Raw genomic sequence first — 12,142 nt, 5'->3', positions numbered from 1 at the left:
GTGCCATCAATTTTAACTGCGCTTTTTACCTCCTGCTTTACTTGTTCCCTTTTTTTAATCTTTTGTGCTGTCCTTTTGGTTTGGTGCTGTTTTCTTTTTTGTTTTTATTCATTCATTATGCAAAGGACAAATGCTGACGGGGCACAGAAGCCGTGGCTGCCACAGCTGCTGCTTTTGCTGCACCTTTCAACTGCCTTTTTTCTTTACATTATAATTTTTATTTTTACTTTTTTTTTTCTGTTTTTTCCACGCCTTGTCTAACACCTTTGATGGAAAATCTTAATTTCTTTTCACTTACTTTCTGGCACGCCTATTTTATTTGATTATTCGTTTTGTTTTGTGTTTTTTTTCCGTGTTTTCTTCATTTTACTTTTATACTTTTTTATTTGCTACGTTGCCAGGCGACGCTGAGGATTTGAGGCGCCTCAATCTCAGCGATTTGAGGGCGCGTCTGCGTGAGCGCGGACTTAGTGCAACGGGCAGAAAGCAAACTCTAATTGAACGCTTAGAGACAACAACAATAACAACGACTACCACAACAACAACAACAGCGGCAACAACACCAACAAGCAACAATTTGTCGCCGATTTGCCACGGGGAGGAAACCACGCAACAACAACAACAGCCGCAGCTCGTAAATTGTGTTGCCCGTGTTGCAGAGGCTGAGGCAGATGCCTGTGGCAACAACGCGGCGACTTTGACGCCAGAAAATGGTAGGTGTTGTAGGTACAGTCATGGTCATACAATTGGAGCAAATTTATTGTGCACACGAAAGGTTAAATTCACTTCTTTTTTATAAATATAAACTAAAATGTGTAGATAAAAGGTTAAATTTTGGATTATATAATAAAATTTATAAATAAGTGTTTTAAGGCACATGAAAGGTAAAATTCACTTTCTTTTTTTTATAAATATAAACAAGAATGTGAAGATAAAAGGTTAAATTTTGGGGTATATAATAATATTTATAAATAAGAGTTTTAAGGCACATGAAAGGTTAAATTCACTTCTTCATTTTTTTTTTTAAATATAAACTAGAATGTGTAGATAAAAGGTTAAATTTTGAAATGTATAATATAATTTATAAATAAGAGTTTTTAAGGCACATGAAAGGTTAAATTCACTTTCTTTTTTTTATAAATATAAACTAGAATATGTAGATAAAAGGTTAAATTTTGGATTATATAATAAAATATATAAATAAGTGTTTTAAGGCACCGCGTAGCTAATGAATTAACGAGTTCGAAAATAAATGTGCATATAAAAGTATAAACAGAATTCTATTAAATTTATAAAGAATAGTTTTATGGCACTTAGTTAAGTATTTACTAAATAAGAATATATTTTCTAATTGAATTCAATTTTTGTGGAATCAGCTAAATGAAGAATAAAAGTAAAAGGGCAATACCTTCATTTAAATTTATACATTGATAGCCATTATGCAAAATTAAATATAAAGGGAAAATAAAAAAAAAATTAAAAAATATAGTTAATATAATTTTTCTCTGATATAAATATCAAGATTTTGTGTAATGAATTAACCACATTTAGTTTGTCTGTTTGACCAGTGCGTTAAATTATGAGGATATTTTTGTATTACATCAAATTCAGTTTTTCATAGTTCGGTTTTAAAAAATAAATTTTCATATTAAATGCAAAAAAAAACATTCCAACGAACACAATATACCCTTTTACTTATTTTTTAAGTAACGGGTATAAATATCAAAAATATGCTGCTCACATAATTCAATAATTATTTCAATATTATGTGATTTATAAAAAAATGCACAAAAATTACCAATTCTATAATTGAATGATCAATTTTTGCATAAATCCAGTGAAATAAAAAGAAACATTTTATAAAATGTTTGTTGCCAATTGTATGACCATAGGTGTAGCTGATGTTGGTCAGGTGCAAACTGGGGAAAACCCCTCTCAAAGGAAACCAGCATTGGAGCAGTTGCAGAGCTGTCATCAACTCAACAGAAAGCGACAGAAAGCAACCCACATGCAGCTGCGATAACTAACTGAACTTACCCGCTAATATAGCCAATTTACAGTGTCTGCTTTTCTTTTCTTTCACTTTGTTGTTTCACTTTGTGCTTCTCCTTTTTAGCTGTTTTTTTGCAAGCGTTTAATGAAAATTTTAAGCTTCAATTGTTTATGCATGCAGCTTTTCTTATTGTATTGGTTTCGCGGCTGCGTTTTTATAATTTAATTTAAATGCCGAATAGCCAGACTTACACACACACACGCACAACATGCCGAGTTGAAAAAAAAACAAACTAAAATGAAATGAAATCAAAGTCGATTTGTGCAGCACGCGGCATTTTTAATAATGCAGCAAAGGACAAATTTTGCATGTGTGGCAAGTGTGGCAAAGTGAAGACTAGTAAAGGGGGGAATAGAAAGGGAAAACAACACACACACAGACACGCACAAATGTTGCACACTCGTGTAATCATGCCATGTATACGGGGCGTATGCGCAATGCGATATTGAAATATGCCAACAGCCCCAAAAGTATGCTAACAAATTTTTATGAACCGGCATTTTGATTGTCCGCAAAACTTGAAGAAAATATGAAAAACTTCAAAAGAGCTTGGCGAACAAAACTGGCAGCTGGATAAGCGCACCTGCATACTTAATATGCATAAATTTCAAATGAGAAAAACAATTCTGCTTAAATTTTAGAAAATAAGAGCAGAGTAAAAAAAAAGTAAAGTAAAGGAAAAATTTAAATTGAAAACATTGTTTTAAATTGAAGAAAATAAAAGCTGAAAATAGAATATTAAAGAAGAGAAAAAAATTAAAACTGATGACATATTCTGAAAAATTTAAAGCAGTGGCAAAAGAAAGCTGACCAATTAAATACAGTAAAGTGCAACAGATTTACTATATTTCATAAAATATTTAAATATATTATTGCAATGCCAATTGGCTGTTTTTTTTGCTGAGCTAATGATTATTGACTGGAATTAAATAAGTTTTTTCTTCAAAAAGTAACATTTCCACAGATATGGTTGGTTGATTTAAATAAAACTTGGTCAGAATATGTATAAAATATAAAAATTTTAATTTCATGACTTTTAGAATAAAACTATGAATAAATTATGAAAAAAAAAAACAAATAGAAAAATTAGTGGGCTTACTATAAGAAAGGAACTTATGGAAATTTTGCTTTTCGATTGCGTTTCTTAGGTCAGAGGTCTTTAAATAAGAATTCATGTCTCAAAACTATGAGTTTTGATCTTAAAAATGTTTCAACAACCAGCAAATTATTATTTAATGATGCATAATAAGTGAATATTTCATTTAATTAAGTGAATTCAGGATATTTGAATTACCTGCTAGCCCAATGAATACCCTACAAACTTGGCGACTAATTTGTTTTTATGCGCTGCTCTTTGAACGTGGCTTAGTAAATTTAAATAAGCGTTAATTACAAGCACACTTCGCACACACTGTAAACACACCCTCACACACACACACATACGCACACACTTATAGGGAAGTTGGACTGTTATAAATTTGTAGGCTGATTGGCGCTTGCATTTCCGCTGCTTGCCACAGCAAACATTTGCAACACTTTGACCTCATTTTGTTGGCCAGACACAGGTGCAAGTGTGTGTGTGTGTGTGTGTGTGTGTGTGTGACACTTGTTAACCTCAACCTCGCAGCATTAAGTTTTGATGAGAGAGCAGGCATAGAGATAGACAGAGACAGAGAGAGAGAGAGAGAAATACTCGTAACAGGAATTTAATCAATGTTGCAAGTTTGTTTTACTAACTGTGCACATATAAATATATATATATATATATATCTACATATATCTGAACAATAACAACAACTAAATCAGTGACAACACACATGTGTGTGTGTGTATCCTGTCTGTGTTTTGGTCAGATGTGGCATGCATCATGTATCCTGTGGCTTGCTTATCAGACACAAAGTTCTATAGTTTTCTCAGAATTTTTGCAGAATTAAATTTATTTTCGGCTCGTTGTAAGCACAATGTTATCAGCTTTGTATACATATATATATTAATATAATATATGTGTGTGTGTGTGGTGATTGCGGCTAATAAAACTGTCTCCATATAACATGTGTGGCATGTGGCAAGCACAAGGCACACAGACTAAAGTTCATAGAACTTTTTGTTGGCACTTTAAGTTGCAAACGGTTTTTACTATCGTTTATTTAGTAAGTTTATTTAGTTAGTTAACTTGAGGTAACTTATAACACATATGCTTTTTATTAGCTGCTTGCCACGTACAACAACAACAACACTTTGATAGCAGCAGCAAATGAGACTCAACAAACCGAGACACACACGTCTGCAAGCGCGAAAATCAGAAAGTTAACTGAAACAAAATTAACACAAAAAACCGTCTTCAAACTATCAATAATAAAAGAAAAGAAGAAGCAGCAGAAGCCGCAAGAAGATGCAGAAAAAGAAAACATACATAAAATACGAGTGGTACATACACGTATATCAAATTGTGTTTAAAATCCCAAAAAATCAAAGTGCATGAAAATAATAATCACAACAACAGCTATAGACTTTAGTTAGCAGTTAGACAACCAACAACAACAACAACAACAACAACGCGACTAGTTACCCACATTTCAGTGGCGCCGCAAAACAACAACAATAACAACAGTAACTAGTAAGAACTCTAAAGCAGAGCTGCTCGAATTTAAGTTGCCCAGTACTTGGCAGACCTTTGATTTAATCTACATAAATGCAATTTTAATCTAAAAATGTATTTAAAATAAGCACAACAAACAATTGAAAGTAAATATAAATAAAAATAATTTAAAAAAAAATATACTTAAAATAAATATATAAAAAAGAAATGCAAATATATATATAATATAAAATAATAAATATATAAAAAATGCAAATATATATAAAATTTATTTGAAAAAAAAAAAAAAATTTGAAAATAAACATATAAAAAATTCAAATATATATCAAATTTAACTGAAATAAAGAAATGTATTTAAAATAAATATATAATAAATGAAAATATATAAAATTTATTTGAAAAAAAAAAAAATTTGAAAATAAACTTATAAAAAATGCAAATATATATCAAATTTAACTGAAATAAAAAAATGTATTTAAAATAAATATATAACAAATGCAAATATTTGTACAATTTTATTGAAAAAAAAAAATATTTAAAATAAATATATAAAAAATGCAAATATATATAAAATTTATTTGAAAAAAAAAATTTGAAAATAAACATATAAAAAATGCAAATATATATCAAATTTAACTGAAATAAAAAAAATGTATTTAAAATAAATATATAAAAAATGCAAATATATATATTTAAGAAATAGAGACAAATATTACTGGACTTAAACTCAGCAGGCGAAAACTCTACGCACTGCTTAGAAGTGACTTCTATTAAATTCCAGCAAAAATATATTTTGGATAGTAGTTTAAAAATATTGTATGTTTTTTCAATATTATTTTTGCAATATTAAATACTATATTAAGAAATAAATATTAAAAACATACCATTTAATTAAATAAAACATATTTGTTTACATTGAATGACTAATACAAATATTAAGTAATAAAAAATCGAAAAATGATATCGAGTAATTCATAATTCACAGACAGACAATGCCACAAACTTAGAAACCTTTACACCCTGTAGATACTGGGATAAAACAGTAACAATCAATAGGCAACAACTTGAGATGCGACTCCAGAGCCAGTAAAGTAAATGCGATTAAGTTGAGGCAGATCTATATTAGAAGCAGCTGACGTTGCAAGCAGAAGAAGAAGAAGAGGAAGAAGAAGAGGGTGTTGCATGGTGTTTGGTTACTTGCTTCGTTGGTCACTTGGCGTGTTGCATGTACACATATATCTATCTATGAATGTATATATAGAGTATCTGTGCAATGTTTGTGCTACTTGAAAGCCCACCACATGCGACAAAGTGAAAACTTTGCAGAGCACACACCAAAAAAACAATAACAATAAAGAAAAACAGTTTTCAAATTTGTTTTTTCATTTTGCGAGGTGTGCGTAAACACACACACACTCACACACACTCACACACAGTCACACACAGTGTGCAACAGCAACTAATTGAATTGTTAAAGCTGTCATTTGTGTGTCATCTGCACATTTGTAGCAACTTCCAATCTTTGCCACACACACACACAGAGAGAGAGAGAGAGAGAAGGAGCAAGGGAGCGAAAGAGAGAGAGAGGAAGGGAGTTTACCCCCTCTTGTCTCTTCTGGTTATGGCTGAGCAAACAATGCGAACATCTAACTGCATTCAACAACCTTGAGTAGCTGCTGCTCTTCACAGCAATTATAAATAATATTTTACTGCAACGCAATGTGGCACACTTAAAGTTACCCGCAGATACTATAACTAACTAACTAACTAACTATAAAACTGTTGGGTTAGGTTAGCACTAGAATTTAGCTAGTTAGATTCTATTCACAGCTGTGCTCTACAAATCTTTCGAAATTTTAATGACAATCTGCAATTTAAAAGATTTTTATGTTGCCCACAATTTATTTTAAATTTTCCACAAATTATTAATCGTTGTCAAAATTAAGTACAAGCAATAAATATATTAATTTTAATGTATTTTGCGCATTTTTAATGAATTTAAAAATTCAAATTAAGTTTTAATAAGCATATTAACTAGTTTATTTACAGTTTCTTTTTTTGACTGCTAAATTTATTTTAATCGCAATTTTACCATAATTTAAAAATTGCAGTTTAAAATGTTACCATTACTTAGATATGTGCAATGTATATTTGCTAATTAAGATAACAATTACTCTTGAAAGCAACGAATTGAAATAAGTCTGAGAGATTTTATATTTCAATTAGTCGACTGCCAAAATCAGCATTAACACTTTTTATCAATAATTCAACCAATAATAATTCAATTATTCAACAATAAAACTGATGGCAATTTTTAAACAAATTATTGATATTTATCTAAGTATAACATTTATTTGTTATAATGTATTTGACGGCTATGAAATTTATAAATTGATTTAAATTTTATATGAAGGCAAGTTGTCTGATTTATTTATAGTTATTGAAATTGACTTCAATTTAATATGAATTTACCTAGGCAAAAGTTGTCTGATTTATTTATAGTTATTGAAATTGAAATTGACTTCAAATTTATATGAATTTACCTAGGCAAATTGTCTGATTTATTTAAAGTTACACGTCTGAAACAGTCTATAAATTATAGATTTCTAAGTAATCATTTTTAAATATTTTTAATGCAAAAAGAAAAGAATTTTTTAGCAGCTTTATCAAATGCAGTGATAGTTGAAAGCAAACAATCAATCATAGTTTGCTTTCAATTTATTTAAAGATAGTAGAACACAGCCTGAAATAAATTTAAAATAATATTATATTGAATTTAAATTTATAGTGTGTGGTCAACAATTAACAATTAATAAAATAATAATGAATTAATAAAAGACATTTTCTTTTATCTATCTCCACAGGGGATGTGCATCTGGAGTATGTGAATGGAATGCCCCATTTGACAATTCGCCTGCCCAGTCGCAATGAATTGTGTCAGTTTGCACTGAAGCCCATCTCACATACAGTGGGCCATCTGCTGGCGATGCTGAGGGAGGAGGATCGTGGCATTGATCGTGCTGCGATCATCAATAAGCACGGCGTGCGAATTGCCTCCTCCTGCACCATTGACAGACTGCTGGATGACGAGTTTAGGTGACTAAATTAACAATCTATTGTTTAAACCAGCAATCAAACATTTATTTGATTTCATAGCATACAAATCAACAATCGCAGTCTGGATGTGAAGCCGCCAGAACGTGAGAAGCTCACAGTGGAAACGGTTGATAAGATGGGCGATGTACGCAAAATCATAGCACAGGTGAGAGACATTTATTTTGGTATAATTAGAAGAATGTGCCAGCTTAATTTTGAATAATTCGACAGCTCTACGAGGCTTTTAATGTGGGCGAATATCAGCTGGAGAAGAGCCATCAATTGGCTCAGGAATTGGAAAGTCTACGCTACGAACTGGAGCCACTCGAGGAGGTTGGTTTCAAATTTAGTAAAATATTATATTATATTTAATAATTTTAATACAAAATTTAAATTTTATGAAAGTTTTGTATAATTATTATTAAAATCAAAATGTAAGAATAGTTTATCAATTCAATTAAATAAATAAATAATCTGAACGAGGATTATTTATTTATTTAATTGAATATTAATACAAAATTTAAATTTCATGAAGTAATTTTTTTAATATTATTCAAGTCAAAAGTTTAAGAGTAGTTTTCTAATCTTACTCGTCATTTATTTAATTAAATATTAATACAAAATTTAAATTTTATGAAGATTTTTTATAATTATTATTTAAATCAAAATTTTAGAGTAGTTTTTCAAGCTTACTCGTTCAGATTATTTATTTATTTAATTGATTATTAATACAAAATTTAAATTTTATGAAGTTTTTTTTTTAAATATTAATCAAGTCAAAATTTAAGAGTAGTTTTCTAATCTTACTCGTCATTTATTTAATTAAATATTAATACAAAATTTAAATTTTATGAAGATTTTTTATAATTATTATTAAAATCAAAATTTTAGAGTAGTTTTCTAATCTTACTCGTTCAGATTATTTATTTATATAATTGAATATTAATACAAAATTTAAATTTTATGAAGATTTTTTATAATTATTATTTAAATCAAAATTTATGAGTAGTTTTCTAATCTTACTCGTTCAGATTATTTTTTTATTTAATTCAAATGATTAATTATTTAATTCAACTGTGTTTTTTTACTAGAAAAAAATGGAACTGGCCAAGAAGGCAGAAAGTCGCACCAATATGATGACCTGGGTGGGACTGGGACTGATGTCTGTACAATTTGGCATTTTGGCACGCTTGACCTGGTGGGAATACTCTTGGGATATTATGGAGCCGGTGACCTATTTTGTCACCTACGGCACCACAATGGCCATGTACGCCTACTATTGTGTAACCAAGCGTGTAAGTAAACTTAAAATTAGATATTTAAATAAATTAAAAAAATATTGATGTATATACTCTTTTTAGGAATACATCTTGGAGAATGTGTATAATCGTGAGTACACGTTGAACATCTATCGGAATGCCAAGAAGAATCAGTTCGATGTGGAAACCTATAATCGACTGAAGCGTAGAACGGCGGAATTGGAATATAATTTGAGACGTTTAAATGATCCTATCAACATGCAACTGCCGGCACATTTGGTGCGCACCCAACTGGACACACCGCCCACGGATGAGAGCAAATCTTTGGAGAAGAGCAAAGAAAAGAGTACTTAAAATATCCCACTCCTTCTAGACATCGTAGCGAACAGTTGCGAGACTATATGTAAGGGTAGAAGTTGAGAAGAATGAGAGGAAATCTAGTAATATAGCCATCCAACTACTAAATGAAATTGAAACTCAAATCCCTAATCAAACAATCAATCAGTGAATCAATCAACTTATCGTCCTTCAACTCATGTTAATCGCACAAAAAGAACAGTGATCAAAATTATAGTCAACTTTATATAGAATTATATATATTTACATATGTGGATAAATGGATTTATATGTTTACGTATTTGCGTTTACTTAAAATTGTATCACAATTCTTTTTGTTTAACCGAATGTTTTATGTTTAATATCTAAGCCTTATCGGCTTAACAAAAAAAAAAAAATGACGCACTTTTAAAGCCGACTAGGTTATTTGCTTTTTTATTTATTATTATTACTTTTTAGTTATTTATTTAGTGAGTGAGAGCTGTTTGTATAAGCTTAAAATCCAATTTTGTGTGTTATGTGCAAAGTTCTAGTAAAATATATATGAATTATTTATTGATTATTATTTATGTTGTGACTTTTTTCCTGCACGAGAATTGTATTTCAGCATGGGAGAGCAAACTATTTTTTAAAACATATAAATCATACTTATCCTTACTATGCTTTATGCACTTGTATTTGTTGGCAAATTAAATTGATTTAAATTTATGTCTCAAACATTGATTCTCATTTCATTTTCATAGCAGAAATACTCTCAAGATTTCAAGTACTCACCGTTTTTTATTTTAGTTAAATGGGTAATTGAATTTTTGACTTACATCCCTAGGTAAGACAACAAAATTCTATCTAATTTTAAGGCCAATTTGTAGCATGCTTTTGGGCTGAATTAAATGATTCACTTTTCTAAAAAGAATTGCATACTTTTAGGCTGAAATAAAAAGAATATTTGATTTTAACGGAAATCTTAAGGGTATATCTCATGCATCACAAAAAGATACCTATCAAAAATACTAAAGAAATAAATAAATATGACATTGAGTTAGATCGTCATATACTTAACCACCTCTATACTTATATGACTCGAGTTAAGGCGAAACGTGAAAACATGCAGTGAAATCTACTAACTTCCTAAGCTTTAATATACTTACTTAGCGTATATATATATACATACTAACTAACTAGATACAAATAACAAATTGTAAATAAAAACGCACCAACTATTCCATTAAGAATTTTAAAAAATAAAATTAACACTCGCACACACAAACATACATATATATATAGATATATGTAGTTAGTAAAGTTTACGAAATTCCTAAGAAATTTAACAGAAATAAAAATAAACATTTCAAATGATGCCATAACATTTGTAACAGCAACTAATTTGGTAGTTGTATATGTAAATATAATAAACTGCTGTGTTTCATGACAACGTAAAGAAAATTTAAGATTATGAAATTGTTTTGCAAGAAGGCAACAAAAGTTTAGCTTAATTATAGTTTAGTATAAGTCAAAAAAAAAAACACTGTATAACTGTTTTACGCTTTTTGATTAAACCTTCACTGAACTTAGAATTGCAAAAAGGTTGTGTTTGAAAACTTTATGCCTCTATCTATCTATATCTACTGATCTATCGATCGATCTATCTACATAATATGTACTATGTATAAATCCCAAATTCCTAGTAACGAATCAATCACTAACTCACACACGCACACACTCTAGCATAGCTTTTAAACCAAAGCACATTTTAAATACAAGTATAACAACAAACAATCTAATTAACGAAACACTAAAATTAATTTAAGTACATACTACAAAAAAAAAAAAAAAAATATTTTGAAAAGATTTGTGATTCAATTTGAAATTATAAAAGTAAACAGCATTGTTTTCTGTACGAGAAACAAGAAATCTCAACTTAAAAATTGACAAAACTTAACTAAATAACTTAAAAAGTATTTAACTAAAGTTTCCTATAATCATTAATCATTTATGTTTATACCTACCTAATTATATTAATTATACATACTTACATATACATGCATATATTTATATTTATTGTTGTAATCAGCGCCAAAGACTTATAAAAAAATATTTTAAAACAAAAAAAATTAATTAAAATCGGCTTGCCGAATAAAAATATCCTTGCAAAAAGTTTTACTATAAAATGAACATTTTCACGAAGGAGATCAAGATTATATATTCTTTACATAATACTTGCTGCAAGAATATTTAAAACAAAAACCAATTTATGCCCAGCCTTCTTTAAAAGTTTTTGAAAAATTATAACCTTATGCTCGTTAAATATTTATATTAAAACCCTAAACGATTGTTAAATTAACTTGTAACGCATCGTTGAACTGGATTAATCCCCATATGAAATGGTGTTTAACTGCTCTTAAGATATTATACATTCATAATTCTCAAGTACCTTTTTTTCAAAACAAACCAATCTTAAATCTTTTTAACGAATTTATACTAAAACCAAAATAGCTACTAAAAAGAAACATAAATTAAAATTATAGTAAGTGCTTTAAGTATTAAATTGTTTGAGTTTTGACTAAAAAAAAGGAAAATTAACAACATGAAGAAAAACCATGCGATTTTTTACATTTATAAAACAAGAAATTTGTTTGTTAAACATAAAAAATAAATTCCAAAAACCCGGCTTAAAATTAATTAACAACAAAACGATTCTAAAGAAATTAACAAAAAAAAAAATTACGCAACAACTAGAAAACTGATTAAAAATAAATAAAAATGATATAAGTAAAAAATAAAATAAAAAAAGTTAATATA

The 12,142-nt window shown here is 28.9% G+C and overlaps 1 protein-coding gene across 2 annotated transcripts in view; it reads left to right on the top strand.

The window, feature by feature from the left end:
• LOC117789033 (calcium uniporter protein, mitochondrial) overlaps nt 1–9,632 on the top strand; it is a 66,676-nt gene extending 57,044 nt beyond the window's left edge. Inside the window, exons 4-9 of one of the 2 annotated variants that reach the window (XM_034628020.1) lie at nt 402–713; nt 7,517–7,748; nt 7,809–7,914; nt 7,980–8,081; nt 8,840–9,043; nt 9,110–9,632. In XM_034628020.1, the coding sequence (XP_034483911.1) occupies nt 402–713; nt 7,517–7,748; nt 7,809–7,914; nt 7,980–8,081; nt 8,840–9,043; nt 9,110–9,361 (1,208 nt within the window). In that variant the 3' untranslated portion in view covers nt 9,362–9,632. The remainder of the gene's footprint in view (nt 1–401; nt 714–7,516; nt 7,749–7,808; nt 7,915–7,979; nt 8,082–8,839; nt 9,044–9,109) is intronic. The other variant, XM_034628021.1, reaches the window with a different exon arrangement.
• The last annotated feature ends 2,510 nt before the right edge of the window (nt 9,633–12,142 follow it).

The sequence above is a fragment of the Drosophila innubila genome (assembly GCF_004354385.1).
Source record: "Drosophila innubila isolate TH190305 chromosome 3L unlocalized genomic scaffold, UK_Dinn_1.0 0_D_3L, whole genome shotgun sequence".
Classification (NCBI taxonomy): domain Eukaryota; kingdom Metazoa; phylum Arthropoda; class Insecta; order Diptera; family Drosophilidae; genus Drosophila; species Drosophila innubila.
This window is presented reverse-complemented; position numbering and strand designations above follow the sequence as displayed.